This window comes from Pipistrellus kuhlii, unplaced genomic scaffold, assembly GCF_014108245.1.
Source record: "Pipistrellus kuhlii isolate mPipKuh1 unplaced genomic scaffold, mPipKuh1.p scaffold_m20_p_13, whole genome shotgun sequence".
In the NCBI taxonomy this organism is placed as follows: Eukaryota; Metazoa; Chordata; class Mammalia; order Chiroptera; family Vespertilionidae; genus Pipistrellus; species Pipistrellus kuhlii.
Genome location: NW_023425438.1, coordinates 47,760,735 through 47,778,517, shown reverse-complemented (window position 1 = coordinate 47,778,517; position 17,783 = coordinate 47,760,735). Strand labels below are relative to the sequence as shown.

At 40.0% G+C, this 17,783-nt stretch overlaps 1 protein-coding gene across 2 annotated transcripts; it reads left to right on the top strand.

Moving 5' to 3' along the window:
* Positions 1-17,057, top strand: KRCC1 (lysine rich coiled-coil 1). 2 transcript variants are annotated; one of them, XM_036435963.2, is made up of 3 exons: positions 70-207; positions 12,811-12,922; positions 15,499-17,057. In XM_036435963.2, the coding sequence occupies exon 3, from the start codon at positions 15,521-15,523 to the stop codon at positions 16,268-16,270; it is 750 nt and encodes a 249-aa protein (XP_036291856.1). In that variant the 5' UTR covers positions 70-207; positions 12,811-12,922; positions 15,499-15,520; the 3' UTR covers positions 16,271-17,057. The 2 variants fall into 2 exon arrangements, with proteins under 2 accessions (XP_036291855.1, XP_036291856.1); XM_036435962.2 differs by lacking the exon at positions 12,811-12,922 and having other exon boundaries at positions 1-207.
* Positions 17,058-17,783: the final 726 nt, after the last annotated feature.

Sequence of the window (17,783 nt, the reverse complement as noted above, 5' to 3'; positions counted from 1 at the left end):
GCCGCCGCTGGTGGCGGCGACTTCCCCTCCGGAACCCCGGTCTCCGCCTCCTCCTCCTCCTCCCCCGCCTGCTCGGCGGCGGAGGCGGCGGTGGTGGCAGCGGTTGTCCCTGCCTCAACGCCACCTCCACCTCGGCCTGTGCCCCGGCCGGCGGTTGGCGGGGAGGGGGACGGTAGTAGTAGACGCCCGCCCCTGCCTCACAAGAAGGTGAGTGCCCGCCCCGGCGGCGGGGGCGGCCCCGCCTTCAGCCCCGCGACTCCGCGGCCCGAGGAGGCCGGGCGCGCCCGGAGGGGGCAACATGGCCGACCCGGCGGCCCGAGTCCTTCCGCTCCCCACGCCCGCCGCCCGGAGAGGGCGCCGGGGCCGCCGCGGAGCGCGGAGCAGACGGGCCGCCGAGGAGGCCGAGGTGTGCGTGAGAGGCGGCCCGGGAGGCCGTGGGCCCGGAGCGCCCGGAGGAGGCGCACCGAGGAGGAGCCCTAGGTTGAGCGCACAGATCAACGGATGAAAGGCCGAGACCTGGACGGGAGGAACCTCCCTGGGACACGGAGGCCGCCCCGGAGGGTCGCTAGGGAGGAGTGCAGAGAGGGATGGGGAGTAGGGTGTTTTTGTTAATCCTCACACGAGGGCATGCTCGCCGGTGATTTTTAGAGAACGTGGAAGGGAGAGAGACATCGATGTGTCCATTAGTTGCCTCCTGCGCCGCCCCGACCGACCGACCTCCCGCCTGCGAGCCTTCGGTCCGCGAGGGAGGCCCCATCCCGAGCCCACCCGGCCGGGCGGCGGTGGGGTGTTTGGGGTTTAGAGTTTCCCCTGGCTTTTTTAGGGTAACCCCCTTATCAAAGAAGCTTCTAAGATTTACAGGCCTGGGAATCTGAGTTTGACTACGTACCTACCCAGGTCAAATAAGACCAAGCCAGGCATTACATGCAAAAGCCACCGGCTGCAGGAAAGCGCTGCGCTCCGCTGGGTTTGCGCAGGCGCGGCTGGGCGTTTTCCAGGGAAAAGGGAGACGCAGGGAAGTGACCACTGACCAGTGACGGGGTGGTCAGTGTGAGTGCATTTAGCTATGTCTGCTGGCTGGCATTAGGAAGTTGGGATTCTTTCCTCCCACCGCCCCGGGGGGACTCAGGCCTGAATTCCCCGATTGTTGCATTTCAAAGGAATGACTTTCAGGTCCTTGAGAAAGACAAGCCTGAATTTGTAGGAGATACACACGCACATACATCTACAAAGGCCAGAGGAAGGACGCACAATTGAATGCCCATTTTAGTAAGTGCTCAAAGGAGAGATCAGGAGCCCTTTGAACTCGTCTGTAGTAGTGTCAACAATAAAAATAAAGTTAAAAAATTAAAAAGAGAGATCAGGAGCCTTTCACCAGGTGTTGGCTGGAAGAAAGTAAATTTCTTATTGACAGTCGTGAGCTTTTCCTAACAAGTTCAAAAGGGACTAGGTCATCCCAGGAATTCCACCTTAGGCTGCTGAGACCAGGGTTAAAATTTGGGCAAGTTTCTTGGTGGAGGGGTTTGGGAGGAGTGACCCTGCCAAAAAGTTTTGACAATTCTCAGCACATTTCCTATAACATGAATTGCTATTTGTTTTTCTTTTTTTTTCTTTTAATCCTCACCTGAGATTTTTTTTTTTTTTCCATTGCTTTTTCAGAGAGTGGAAGGGAGAGGAAATGGTAGAGAAAGAAAAAATAAACCGTGGATATGAGAGAGACATCCATTGGTTGCTTCCCTCAACTCTTGGGGGGGGGGGGGGGGGGGCAGGGAGGGGAGGGAACACAGGGGAGGCAGGGAGAGGAAGCAACCCAGGTACCAGTCCTGGACCCCAGGAAGTGAACCTGAGACCCTTCAGAGCGCAGGCCAACGTTCTAACCACCCAGGACACTGGCCAGAGTGAAAGGCTATTTTTTTCTTGTTTCCATCTAAGATGTTTAAATTCTTACAAGACTATACTTGCTGACAGCTTATTCCAAACTGAAATAAGGCTGTAAAGATGGAGTTTGATCCTTACTGCAGAAGATCTCAGTAAAACATAGCCATCTTCATTTTAATAATTAACTTTTAGTATTTACTGTGTTGTTTTATATTGCTTTTTTTCTACACAGTGAAATACGGTGAGAGCCAGAATACCTTTGAATAATTCCCTTCTAGAGGGACAACAGTAAATATAATAGCCTCATAAAAATAAGTTTGTTTTAACCCTCTTCCATGATATATTCCATTTTCGTGTGCTTTTCCATAATTTTTACACGTTTCACTTTGGAGGACTAAAAAAGTAGTAAAATTACATTCATTTATTTATTTTTCCTCACCCAAAGACATTTTCATTGATTTTTAGAGAGGGCAATGGGGAGAGAGAGAGAGAGAAACATCAATCTGAGAGAAAGCGATGGCTTGCCTCCCACACCTACCAGGGCCTGGGATCAAACCTAAAACCCAGGCATGTGTGCTGACTGGGAATTGAACCCGTGACCTTCCATTGTATGGGACGATGCTCCTACCAACTGAGCCACACCGGACAGGGCTAAAATACTAATTTTTTTTAAAAATATATTTTATTGATTTTTAACAGAGAGGAAGGGAGAGGGATAGAGAGCTAGAAATGTCGATGAGAGAGAAACATCAGCCAGCTGCCTCTTGCACACCCCCCAACGGGGATGTGCCCACAACCAATGTACATGCCCTTGACCGGAATTGAATCTGGGACCCCTCAGTCCGCAGACCGACGCTCTACCACTGAGCCAAACCGGCTTCGGCTAAAATACTAATTTTTTAAGACATTTTGTAAGCACTTCATATAAATTTTATTCACTAAAAATGAAAATTAGAAATAACAACCAGATTGTGTTCCATTAAGTATCTTACATAGGGAGGGCAATATGGAGGACTAGATTTAGTATCTAGTGAGATAAAAATAAAATCTGAATTCTTTGTTTTCATACCATCCTGCATATCACCAACAAGCCTACGCAGTTTATGGATGTCAAGACTATAGTTCAATTTGGCTGTCATAACCAGATCACAGGAAGATTTAGAAACGGTTTCTTATTGGAGAAAAAAACTTTTTGCCTGACTGCAATTTCTATTTTGATTGAGTTTTTTTGTGTGATGTCTGACTACCTGCAAAATTACTAAAGACAATTATGCCAGTTCACACAATGCTAGCAATAACCTTTTATACTGCTGGATGTTATAATGAGAATAGTGAAATAGTCTGCTAGTGATAGGTTGTAGTGCTAGTTTCTCCACTAGCTGTATGATCCGGAGTAAGTACCAAACTTTTAAACTTTCACAGTCCTAACCTTTTCTTTGGAGTTTTGTCATCTGTGGAAAGGGGTACTTGGATTAGCCCATTTGGGTGGTTTTCACCCAGGGGTAAACCTGTCCCCAAACTCCACCACAGAGGACCTTTGGCAATGTCTGGAGACGTTCTTTGTTTTTACCACTGGGCAAGGAAGTATAGTGAGAGCAGAGGCTACAGGTTTCTGTTTGGTATAGTCTGGGGATGCTGCAAACATCCTAAAATGCACGGGGTAACTATACACACAAAGACACAACCAAGGATTCTCCTACCCAAATGTCAGTATTGTTGAGGTTGAGAAACTAACCAAATTCTGGGGTCCTTGACAGTTTTAAAATTGTGAGTTGATTTATAGTTTTGTGTTCATAATCATTCAACATCTTGGTTGTGTACTAGACTGGCTGTTCAGAAACTATGAACTTTGGCCAAAAAATGGCCATCAGATGGCATTCAGAGAGTAGTGAAATCTGTTGATTTAGGATTGAGATTATTAACTAGGATTTGAAAATCAATATAATTTATTTCAGTAACTTCAGTTAACTCAGTGATCTGCAAACTCATTAGTCAATAGAGCCAAATATCATTAGTACAACGATTGAAATTTCTTTTGAGAGCCAAATTTGTTAAAGTTCTTCGTAAAGCCACTTCTTCAAAAATAGACTCACCCAGGCTGTGGTATTTTGTGGAAGAGCCACACTCAAGGGAACAAAGAGCCACATGTGGCTTGAGAGCCGCCATTTGCCGACCACTGAGTTAACTGATGCTTAACAAATGGTAAATATTTTATATATTATAGGCCCTGGCTGGTTAGAGCATGGGCCCTGGCACAGAAGGGTCTCAGGTTCCATCCCAGTCAAAAGCATGTACCTGGTTTGCAGGTTGGACCCAGACCCCAACCTGTTGGATGCAGGAGACAACCAATCAAAGTGTGTATCTCTCTCCCTGTCCCCCACCCCTTTCCTCTTTCTATACTCTAAAAATCAAGGGGGAAATATCCTGGGTTAACAAAAGCACTACCGTGTTTCCCCGAAAATAAGACCTAGCGCATGGAAAGATAAGACATCCCCTGAAAATAAGACCTAGCGCAACTTTGGGAGAAAAAATTAATATAAGACACTGTCTTATTTTCGGGAAACGGGGTAGTAAGATTCAATATATTTTCAGTTTAGATATTTATAAAAGCCTTAAATAAGTGACAAGAGTACATGGACAAGAAGAGAAAACAGTGTTGCTTGTTACTTAACCAGTATTTTATTTTTCTTTAAAAACTTTGTTATGAGCCAAAACCAGTTTGGCTCTGTGGATAGAATGACAGCCTGCGAACTGAAGGGTCCTAGGTTCGATTCTGGTCAAGGGCATGTACCTTGGTTGTGGGCACATCCCCAGTAGGAGGTGTATAGGAGGCAGCTGATCCATGTCTCTCTCATCGATGTTCCTAACTCTCTATCCCTTTCCTTTCCTCTCTGTAAAAAAAATCAATAAAATATTATATTTTTAAAATTATTAAAAAACAACTTTGTTAGGAAATTGCAATTACAAAGATCAATAGAAATCTGTAATATAAGATCTTAAAAAAAAAGTAAGGTAAATGCAATGGTAATGAAAATAGTGTCAAGTTTAGAGGAAGTGATAATTTCACTGTACACAATAATCACAGTCTGTTCTTCAAAATGTAGAATGCTATACCCTTTGTAATGAGTAAATATTCACTATGCAAAACTATAAAATTTAAAAAGGAAGCATCAAAATTTTCTGAGGGAAGATTTTTTCAACACCCAGATTTACTACTATGCCATCTTTCCTCCAATGGCCCTGTTGCCCACCATGTTCACGGAAGTTTGGCACATATTCAAGTGCCCAACTATGTTAATTTGTAATTTTGTAAGGAATTTCATGGTACATTAAATACCCAGTTAATTAAACCCAGTTTCACATAGAGGAATTGAACACATGGAGGAATGGGACATAAAAGAAAAGGAAGGACAGATGTGAAAGATATTGATAGAATCTGAGTTTATTCCATAATCACATTTATCTTTTAATACTGTGCTTTTCCACTCCACTCACCACCTCCCTCCTGGGGGATTATTACAACAGCAATAGTAACTTACCTTCCTCTTCGTTATTCTCTGACTTCCATGGGATGAAGCCTTAGAATTGCCCGTGCTTCCCCTCTCTTCTACCTGCTCTCTCCCCAGCTATCAAAAATTCCTTTGATTCAACTTGCAGAATGCCTCTTAAATTCTTCCCTTCTTTTCTGTTCTCACTACCACAATTCGGGTCCAGCCCAATAATCTCTCGCCTGCCATACCCTCCTTACTTTTATCCCTATTTCGAGTCTGTTCTTCCCCTATTGGTGGCAGAATTAAATGTAAATGCCCAAATAAGGCCTATTGTGATCTGGCCCATTCTGCCTTTATAGCACTGTCCTTCTCTGCCTCATGCATATCTTGTTTACCTAAAGTGGGTATTCCTTTTCTAATGCCTTCCTCCAGAATACCTTTTCTTTACTCATTTTTTCATTAAATTTTGCCTATCTTCTAAGGATCAATTCAAATCCATTCTCCACAAATCCTTTCCCAATCTCCTAAGCAAGACATTGTATCATCCTACGTTTTATAGCACTTAACAGGTTTTTATCCTGCATTGTAGTTCTTTGCATATAATTTTACAAATTTGTAAATTCCTTGATATTAGGAATTGTCTTCTTCCCTAATTTTTAATTCTCAACGAGTGGGACAACCATGTATGATAAGAAAGAGTCAAGATAAACCAAAGTTTAAGATCCAGTTCTGTCATTTAACACGTGATGAACTATTTTAATCTCTTTGTATCCTGATGTCTTAACTTTCAAAATGTGGGAAATTCCAGTTACCTTGCAGAGGTAAAAGATAGAATAATCTATTACCTTGTTGAGCATACAGTAATCAATAAATAACTCTTTTTCCCTATCCTATCCCCCAGCACCCACCATGCTACCTTAAAGACAAAATTAAATTAATAGTGATTAAGTATAATAAAGCCCAAAAGCATGGAGAACTTGAACTAAGTCGTGTTATGGGAATTGAAAAAGTGAAGAGAGAGCCCAGCTGGTAAATGGCTCAATTGTTTGGGCACCGTCCAGTGCACAGAAAGTTTTCTGGTTTCATTCCGGTAGGGGGCATGCAGGAGGCAGCTGATGCATGTTTTGCTCTCCAATGGATGTTTCTCTCTAAAAATCAATAAACCTTCGCAAGTTTGGCTCACTGATACTCATGTGTCAAACACAAGGCCCGTGGGCCAAATCCGTCCCGCCAGGCCTTGCAATGTGGCCCGCACCGCGCTGTCATCACTGCACTCCGCTGCGTTTCCATCACAATGACAGTTTATGACTGTTCAGTAAACCATTCGGCCCGCGATTTAGGCTGGATTTTAGATTTTGGCCCCTTCTCTGATTGAGTTTGACACCCCTAGTTAGAGCATTGGCCCTTGGACTGAATGGTCCTGGGTTCAATTATGGGCAGGTGCATAGGTCTCCACTGCAGGCTCGATTCCTGCATGTGGGTAGCAACCAGTTAATGTGTGTCTCCTCTCTCCCCTCCTACTCTCTAAAAAAAATAAAAATTAATTAAATAAATAAATAAAAATTTAATAGAAATAAAGAATGTTAAAGGAAAATTAGGAGGTAGACTTGATAAAAACTTTATAAAGCTAGAATTGATATGAATAAGGACTTGATAGGGAGATATATGGCTGAGATTTTGAGCTTGGGAATATGATACTGTTTAAGAGAGATAAAGACAGCTTGGTGAGTGCAGGAGTTAAAAGGTGACTAAATGTTTCTTATTTTAGTGTCAGCGTTTAGTGTCAGAGTCGACAAGAAAATGTCCAAACATATAGAGAATTTTTATGAGTTTATTTGAGCCAAACTGGTAACGTGCCAGGAAGCAAGATTTCAAATGCTACAGAGAATAAGTTTTGCAATTTCTTTTATGCATTTGAAATAAGGAAGGAACTAAGGAAAATTACATGGGAGGAGCAAAGCAGGGACTGAATTACAAGATGGTTAAGGTGATATGCTTTCTTGAGATGTGGTTATTGCAAAGATGTATTGATCTAGGTCAGCAATTTTCAACCTTTTTTTATTTTATGGCGCACAGTATAATTATTAAAATTCTATGGCACACCAAAAAAAAAAAAATACTTTTTGCTGATCTGACAAAAAATAGGTATAATTTTGATTGATTGACAATCCTTTTTGCTCCCAAGTGACTTCTTTTTTAAAAAAATAAGTTTTTTTTATTTCAGAGCAGAAGGGAGAGGGAGAAAGAGAAACATTAGTGATGAGAGAGAATCATTGATCGGCTGCCTCCTGCATGCCCCCCAGTGGGGATTGAGCCTGCAACCCAAGCATGTGCCCTGACTGGTTCATATGTCAACACTCAACCACTGAGCCTGGCCAAGTGATTTTTAAAAAATCAGTTGCCTAGTCCTGGCCAGTTTTCTCAGTGGATAGAGTGTCGGCCCTCAGACTGAAGTGTCACAGGTTCAATTACAGTCAAGGGTATGTACTGCAGTGGCAGCCTCGAGTCCCGAGCCCCAGTCTCACATCGATATTTCTCTCTCTCTGTCTCTACCTCCCTTCCACTCTCTAAGTCAATGGAGCCCTAGGTGGTTTGGCTCAGTGGATAGAGCGTCGGCCTGTGGACTGAGGGGTCCTGAGGTCGATTCCAGTCAAGGGCACATGCCTGCATTGCGGCCTCGATCCCCAGTGGGGGACATGCCAGGGGCAGCCAGTCAGTGATTCCCTCTCATCATTGATGTTTATCTCTCTCCCCCTTCCTCTCTGAAATCAATAAAAATATTTTTTTTAAAAAAGGAAAAAGAAAAATGAATAGAGAAAATATCCTCAGGTAAGGATTAATAAAGATAAATAATCAGGTGCCTATATTTGTAAGAATTTCTGATACCAAAAATTAGCCAATCAGAAGCAACCGTATTATGCAACATAACAAATAAGATGCAACTCTGCTAAATGACATATATCGATATTTATGGTTCAAGGTGTGGCTCAGTGGTTGAGCATGAACCTGTGAACCAAGAGGTTACTGTTCAATTTCCAATGTGGGGTGTGCAAGAGCAGCCAGTCAGTGATTCTGTCGCATCATTGATGTTTCTATCCCCCTTCCTCTCTGAAATCAATAAAGTGGTCCCTGAGGGGGCTTCTTTAAAAAAAAAAATAGAGATACAGAGTATTCACATCCAAAGGCTTTTGTTGTGTTGGCTGTTTTCTTTCTTTCTGGGTTTTTTTTTTTTTTTTTTTCCCTTCACATTCTAAGGGAAAAGAGGTCAGTACCCCTGTCTGAATAGTCAAGTATTGCATGTTTAAAAAATTCTTGAAGCCCTGACCGGTTTGGCTCAGTGGATGGAGCATCAGCCTGCGGACTGAAGGATCCCAGGTTCGATTCCAGTCAAGGGCAAATACCATGGTTGCCGGCAAATTCCCACTGGGAGGTGTGCAGGAGGCAGCTGATCGAAGTTTCTCTCTCATTGATGTTTCTAGCTCTCTATCCTTCTCCCTTCCTCTTTGTAAAAAATCAATAAAATATATATATTTTTTTAAATTCTTGAGGCACACAGGTAGAAAATCTGACTTAGAAATAATGCATTGTTTCATGCACAAAAACAGTGGTCAGGACTTTTTTAAAACAAAAATAAGCCTTTTTCTAAAAAGTTGTATGCCTGGAGCATGACTACCCACCATGACCTGCCTTGATAGGAATTCATGGTCAATCACCCTGTGAGATTACTTTCCACAGAACCTCTTTTTTTCTGTCCTCTCAGAACATTCACTTTCAGGAATTAGGCAATCTGGTATTCAGGGTTGAATAGTGAGGAAAATTGTTCTAATTTAGGGTATTTTGAGCTTCCAAGTGACTAGTCTTCAGAAAACTTTCCATCTGTGCTAGTTTTAGTTGTTAACAATATTTACCTGGTGTTATTAAATATTTTTCATGTCACATCATCTTATTTAAATTGATTATATAGTTATTCAAGAGAAGTTCTGAAAGTCCTTTAAAACTTTTTACCTTGCCTGACTGTAATTTACATTATATGCTTTTAAACAACTAAAAAATAATTTAGAGGAATACTATTTACTATAGAGAAATATCTTATTCATTAAATCCTTGATAATATTTTTCTGATTTATAATTCTTGAACATAATATTTTTAAGCAAACCTTTTAATCTATACACTGGTATTGAAAGTAAGCTTACTTTGAAGATTTCGTGTAGAACCTTTAAATAAATTTATTATAGCATTTTTAATTACAAAGTAATATATGTTCTTTGCAAAATTTTATTTTTTTATTTTATTGATTTTTTTACAGAGAGAAAGGGAGAGAGATAGAGAGCTAGAAACGTCAATGAGAGGGAAACATCAACCAGCTGCCTCTTGCACACCCCCTACCAGGGATGTCCCTGCAACCAACGTACATGCCCCTGACCGGAATCGAACCTGGGACCTTTCAGTCCGCAGACCAACGCTCTACCACTGAGCCAAACCGGTTTCGGCTCTTTGCAAAATTTTAAACAGCCCTGGCCAGTGTGGCTCCGTTGGATCATTGTCCTGTACACTGAAAGGTTGTGGGTTCAATTCCCAGTCAAGTCACATTCCTCGGTTGCTGGTTCAATCCCTGTTAGGGGTGGGTACAGGAAACAACAAATTTCTCTCTCCTCTCCCCTTTCCTTCCCCTCTCTAAAAATAAAAATTAAAAAATCAAGCATATTCTTAGGTAGGATTAAAACAAATTTTAAACAATACGGACATGTGCAGAGAGCAAAATGTTGAATGTTCTCCCATACTCTTTTTCTAACCCTATTTCCCAAACTCCATTAAGTTTAATGTATATCTTTTCAGATTTTTTCTATGGGTGTTGAGCTAACACACAAGATGAGACCATCAAATCAGACTCAGATGAATCAGTAATAGTTCTTAGTATCAAGGTTTACTAATCACTTCAAGGGTACATGCAATCAAGAGGCTTTAATGAAACAGCAATGTCAAAAACATGGAAAATGCCTCAGGGATCCTGGATTTATTTATTATAGGTAATCTGTAGCCAGAGACAACTTGCTGAGAACAGTTCAGATATAAGTTCCCTTCCACCTAGCAAATGTCGTTTGACTCTTTACCCAAGGTCCAGAGGTCACCTGCCTTCTGCCCCCTTCCTCCTCCCAGGAAAGGGAGTGAATGGATTACAGTCCAGCTCTAACTCCTCCATATAGTCAATACATGTGTATATATTTTAATTTTTCTATATGTTGAGTTTTTATATTAAAATTGGATTTTAGATCAATAGGTAGATATGTAGGTAGGTAGAGTTCTACATCTATACACAGTTAATACACCAGACATTTTTCTATGTGGTTCCAACACAGTTATTTAAATGGCCATATAAGGATGTATTTTGGTGTTCCATGATTTGCATTGTATTTATAAACTAGTAAACTTCCATAAATAAATGTCAACCATTAGGAACTCTAGATAGTAGTATAGACCTCAAGTATAAGCGTAAGTAGTAACTTTGATATAGATTATTTATTGTGGTGAGAAACACTTTTAGCGAATATTCTAGAAATTAATATGTGAATATGACTAGCTGTGAGTGATTTGTCTAATCCTTGTTTAGTGAGCTTTGCTTATAGTCATGTTTGTGCCAAATGTAGAGGACAGTTGCCTACCATGGGTAACAATGGTTAGTGGTTCCTTCATGGAATTCTCACATTAGTGGTATAACTCTAATTAGTGACTATCTTAAAATAGACTATTTCTTAAGATGGTCTTCTATAAAAAAACAAAATTCTGCCAAAACCGGTTTGGCTCAGTGGATAGAGCGTCAGCCTGCGGACTGAAAGGTCCTGGGTTCTATTCCAGTCAAGGGCATGTACCTTGATTCTGTGCACATTCCTAGTAGGAGATGTGCAAGAGGCAGCTAATCGATGATTCTCTCTCGTCAATGTTTCTAACTCTCCCTCTCCCTTCCTCTCTGTAAAAAAAAGAAAATATATATATTAATTTAATATATATATAAAATAATATATATATTAATATATATTATATATTATATATATTAATATATATATTAATTCATTAGACCAGCCTCTCAAATTTAGAACTACAGATAATTTCCATAAAGTCCAGATTCCTACTGGTGACCCAGTAACTTCTTCAGAATAGTTTCTTCTGGACTAAGTAAAAATATCTATATATATAAAAGGCTAATATGCAAAGTGCCCCCTCAGGAGTTCAGTCATTCGCTATGATGTGCTCTGACCTCAAGGGGGTGACAACGCCCCAGCCTGCAGCTGGGGAAGGCAGGCCCCGGCCAGCAGCCAGAAGGAAGACCCCGATTGGCCCTGATCGCCGGCCAGGCCTAGGAACCCTACCCATGCACGAATTTCATGCACTGGGCTTCTAGTTATCATATTTATCATCATAGGCTTATTAAATGTTTCTATACCAAAGTTCTAATGAGCAAAAAGCTAATAGTATGGTCTTCCAAGCACATAGGGAATTAAGATTTGAGATGGTACATGAAAGGATATTTAGTTGAAAATTAAAAGTACAGCCCTGGCTCACTGGTTTGACTCAGTGGATGGATCACCGACCTGTGGACTCAAGGGTCCCACGTTCGATTCTGATCAGAGGTGCATGCCCGTGTTGTGGGCTCCATTCCCAGCAGGGGTGCGGAGGGGGGGGGGGGCACGTGTACCGGAAGGCATCTGATAAATGATTCCCTCTCACCATTGATGTTCCTCTCTCTTCCTTTCCCTTCCTCTCTGAAAACAAAAATAGAAAGAATAAAAATATTGTCTTAGAGACTCTTTCCCCCTTCCCACATAGGAGTCTGTACTTGTTCCTCAATAAATTTCCACCTTTGCTATACCATCTTCAAAAAAAAAAAAAAAAGTACTACCTTAAATTTTAATATGATATATCTTACCTTTATTTTAGACATAAATACCACATAACTGAACAAAAATTAAACTTTTTACAGATAAGTTTTGTAAAAGGCATATCTGGAGTAGTACTATAGTTTGAATCACAAAGGATTTCACATTATATAGTAGGTTGAAAATAAAGGGCTTCTAAATAATAGGATTATTTCTACTAAAGCTGATACTTTAATTTGAAAAGAAGCAAAACTATTTTTAAACTCTTAGACTAAATATATTAAAATTTTGAGTTGTAAATTTGGGGTCAACTTTGTTCTAAAATAAACTAAATATTTTCCAGGGTAAAATATATGTTCAAAAGGTGAGCTTTACTTTCGGATTTACAGGAAGCAAAATAAGCAATTGAAGATAGAGTTTGTGAATTTTCAGATGATCTTTGTTGATGATATAATTCTAAACTTTGAATGTTTTAATCTTTAAAACAATATTTTGGTTGTTTCCAGGTAACTAGGAGTGAAGTTATAGACAAAAATTAGTTTTCTAATCTTTGTATCATGTTTTCTAGCTTCCCAGTTGTTGCAGTCTCACTGTTTGGGGAAAGTTTATACTAGAAAACTGAAGGCAATTAATGGGTGAATATGATCAGATTTCTCCACCAAGTTCTCAGCCTGATAAGGGTAAGATTCCATTTACCTCTTTATTGACCTCTGCACCATCTGTGGTCTTTCATGACTCCTTTCTTTTATTTAGCATGTCTTTCAAGATTCATACATGTTGTACCATATGTCAGTACTTCATTCTTTTTTTTTTTTTTGATAAATAATATTCCATTGTATTCATTCATCAGTGAATGGACATTGAGTTGTTTCTACTTTTTAGCTGTTATGAATAAGGCTGCTGCTGATGAACATTTGTATTCAAGTTTTTATGTGGATATAGGTTTTCAATTCTCTTGGGTGTATATCTAAGAGTGAAATTGCTGGATCATATGGTAACTGTATGTTTAACATTTTGAGGAACTCCTAAACTGTTTTCCAGAGTAGCTACAGCATTTTATATCCCCACCAATATTGAATGAAGTTTCCATCCATAAACTTAATATCATTTGTCATTTAAATGATTTGTCATTTTGATTAGTCATTTCTAGTGAGTGTGAAGTAAAATCTTTTTTTTCCTTTTCTTATTTTTTCTTTTTTATTGAATTTATTGGAGTGACATTGGTTAATGAAATGATAGGTTTCAGGTGTACAATTCTATAACTCATCATCTGTATATTGTACTGTGTATAAAATTTTCCAAACAGAAAGTAAAGTAATATGAATACACTTTCACCCATAATTCAGTTTCAATAATTATCAACATCTTTTCAATCTTGTTAGTGGCTTTTTAAATACAGTTTTATTAAAGTATAGTTGATATACAATAAGCTGTACACATTTAAAGTATACAATTTGATGGTTTTTGATAGATGTATATGCTCATAAAATTACCAACACAATCAAGGTGGTAGACATATCCATACCAAAAAAAATGCCCTTTATAATCATTCCCTCCCACCTCTTCCTGCTTCATCTCAAAGCAGTCACTGTTAAAAAAAAAAAAAGTCATTGTTACTATAGTTTAATTTGCTTTTTCTAATGTTTTATGTCAATGGTATCATCTAAGTACTCTTTTGTTAGACTTCTTTCAACTCAGCATAATTATTTTGAGATTCATCCATGTTGTTGAGTGTATCAATAGTTAATTCCTTTTTACCACTGGTAGTATTCCATTATATGAATACTAGAGGCCCGGTGCACAAAATTCATGCACGGAGGGTGGGAGGGAGGTCCCTCAGCCCAGCCTGGACTCTCTCGCCATCCAGATCCCTCTTACAACCTGAGACTGCTGGCTCCTAACCACTTGCCTGCCTGCCTGATCACTCCTAGCCACCTCTGCCTACCTGCCCAATCACCACTACCCACCTCTGCCTGCTTGCTGTCACCTCTAACCACTCACCTGCCTGCCTGATTACCCCTAACTGTTCGCCTGCCTACCTGATTACTCTTAACCACTCGCCTGCCTGCCTGATCACCCCTAACTACTCGCCTGTCTACCTGATTATTCCTAACCACTCACCTGCCTGCCTGATTGCCCTTAACTGCCTCTGCCTTGGGCTCTGCCGCTGCAGCTTCTTCTGGAATGACATCCAGAAGGTCATTCAACCATCTGGCCTAATTAGCATATTATGCTTTTATAGATACTAGTGTTTATTTGATTTATCCATTCGCCTGTTGATCAACACTTGGTTGTTTTCTTTTCTTAAGCTATTACAAATCAAATAAAGCTGTAAAGGTTATGCTAATTTTTGGAGATAAAATGTATCACCAGAAATATCTAGGAGTTATTTCATAGTCAGTACATTCTCTGCTATATTTATACTTAGGCAGGATTTTAGGTTGTGTAAAGAAAGGGAGGCAGGAATAGTACTGTCACCCCCAAAAAATAAAAAAAATCAAACAAGCAAATAAAAACTATTATATGTTCTCTAATTTTTTTCTGAAACTTTTCTGGACACCATTTAACTCCCTTTCAGCTTTCATCTCCTTTTCCTCCCTTAGCCCTCCCACCAGAGAACAAACCAGAAGGCATTCTAGAATGCTTAACCACCAATCAGAAGTAGCGGAATGAAATCCAAGCCCTACATAGAAGAGACGGAACTCTGTTCTCTCATTTTCCCTTGCATCCTGTATCTGAGAGTTTTATCTCATAGCTGAATTTCCAATTTCTAGTATTCCCAAACCACTTTAAAAAAATCCTTTTATTTTTAAGTCCTATAGTATTCTAGTCACGTGAGTATGTGTGTTTATTTAATTTTGTTTGGGAGAAAACAATATACAGAAACTAAGTAATCAGAACTATAGAAAATACATGAAATTTAGATCAGGCTGCCCACCATGTGTTCCTATCACACATCTCTACATACCTAACATTTTTAGCCCTACAACAAAATCTTATATGTCTGCCCCTTTCTGCCCCATCATCCCTCTTCTGAGAAAGATCAAGTTCCTTGTGAGTAGCCTAGAAGATATTTGACTATCCAGATGTTCCTTTTTGGCATATAAAGTCATGATATTTAACTTTTATACTGAATTAGGTCTTAATTTGTTTGGACTTCTATGTTTTGTACTGTTTTGAAGCTCTCTTCAAGAACAAAGATATATTCAGAATAAAATAATCTAATAAAAATAAATTTCTTTTATCTTCTTTACAGAAAATCCCTTGTTGTCATCCTAATGAAGCATTCAAAGAAGACATATGACTCTTTTCAAGATGAACTTGAAGATTATATCCAAGTGCAGAGAGCCAGAGGCTTAGAACCAAAGACTTGTTTCAGACAGATGAGAGAGGACTATTTGCAAACCTGTAGGGACAAAGAAGAGGTTGATTTCAGACCCAGGTATAGAAGGTTTGATCAAAGACTCCCAACTCAAACCATCCAGACCCACCCAAGGTCATGCAGTGCTTCACAAACAGTGGAAAACCAGTCACCTCAGTGGCTACCAGCTCATGACAGCATGAGATACTGTCAATTCACCAGGAACTGTTTCTCAGATAAACCAGCACCCCTGAACCTTAGTCATCAAGAGTATAATTATAGCTCACACTGTGTACAATCTAGAGTTTATAAGCACTTCTCAGAAAACAGTACCAGTGCCCATAAAGCCGGTCATGAACAGATGCACCAGAAGAGAAAATGGCACCCGGAAGGCAGAGAAAAATCAGAGGAGAAGCAGCCCGAGCATAAGAGGAAAAAAGATTGTGAGGAAACAGATTTAGACAAACACAGGAGCATTCAAAAAACCAGCACCGAGGTAGAAACAGTCAGGATCAGCACAGAGAAGCTTAAGAATCAAAGGGAGAGAAAAAGACGAGATGTAGCCTCTAAGAAAGAGGATCGTAAGCATAGAAAAGAGAAGAAGGAACAAGGCAAAGAAAGGACAGAGGAGGAGATGCTCTGGGACCAGTCTATCCTTGGATTTTGAAGCTCCTGAGTTGATTCTCCTGAGGTTAAACTGAAAAATTATGAGGAGCTTGGCTTTATGATGTTCATGTTCATAGCACTTTCACTTTTCTCATGGAAACAGGTACTTTCACTTCTAACAAAGGCCAAGTGAAAAGAGGTATTTAGGCCTTGGCCGGGTAGCTCAGTTAGTTGGAGTGTGGTCCCACTAAGCCAACCTTCAGGTTCAATCCCTGGTCAGGGCACATACAAGAAGCAACCAATGAATGCACAAATAAGTAAAACAACAAATTGATGTTTCTCTCATTCTCTCTCTCAAATAAATTAAATAAATAAATCTTTAAAGTATTTAGTATGCCTGATAACTCCAACATGGAAATTACTTTTCATTTTCTAGAAACTTCATCACATTTTTCTTACATATAATGTAATTTCTCTTAATTACAGTGGCTTTGCTTTTATTCATCAAATTGCTATGATGGAAATATTTTTCCCTTGAAAGTCATTTATTTTGAATTGGAGGATTAATAGGCTTTGTAGAATCTATTTCTTAATTAGGTTTATTTTAGTTTGGGGTGGGGTAATTTTATATTCCTTAGTTTTCTCAAGCCAATTTATACTTTTTTCCTCTGCTAGATACATATTTTGTGTGTGTGTGGGGGGGGGGGGGGTTTGAAGCTCTTTATATTTTATAGACTGAATAATAATAAATGAAACACATTAAAATAATAGGTTACAGTTTCAAAAATTTCAAAGAGTATACAAAATCCATTTATAATAAGTATTTATAATAAAGTTCTAATTTCTACCTTTGTTGTTCTGTATCAATGATCCGTTCCCATTCAATGATGATTTTCTTTCGGAAGAGTAATAACTGGGCAGTTCGCATATAAAAGGCAAGGTCTTTTGGGTAGGCCACAATACAGTTATAAAAAATCCTTATCTTCTATTCCTTGCTCATTCATATTTAAACCCATTTTATCCCTCTTAATCCTCTTTCATCTAACCAGTCTCCCTATCTTTGCTGACCTGCTGCCTTACTCAGCCTTACTCCTCTCTGGGTCACCACCTTATTTAGCCTTCTAAATCATACACACACGTCCTGTGCCCACCAACCTCTGAATAATCTCTAATACTCTGAGGCTGGTGACTCACTCCTTCTCTTGGAGGCCAGTGGTAAACCTGTTTCTTTACCCAAGGTCCCTCCAGGAAGTCCCGAGACCCCCTGGAATCCAGCCAGCACCTATCTGCAAGGTGCCTCTATACACCAACCTCTAGGATTCTATCCCTGCTCCTTAAGAGGGCAGGTTCAAACTTCAGACTTGGAAGGAGACTGGACTAGGCGCCAGTGTAATCTCTGAGCTTTAGCATCCCTGTGAAATGGAGAGAGCAATGCAGTTTCCTTTATAGTGGCTGTGGAGATGAGCAACAATGTACAGTGCTTGCCAAAGCCAGGGCTACCTAACATCAGCTGTTAGGAATTCTGATCTCCAGGCAATCCAGGATACAATTGGGTATCCACCTTGTTTGTGAGG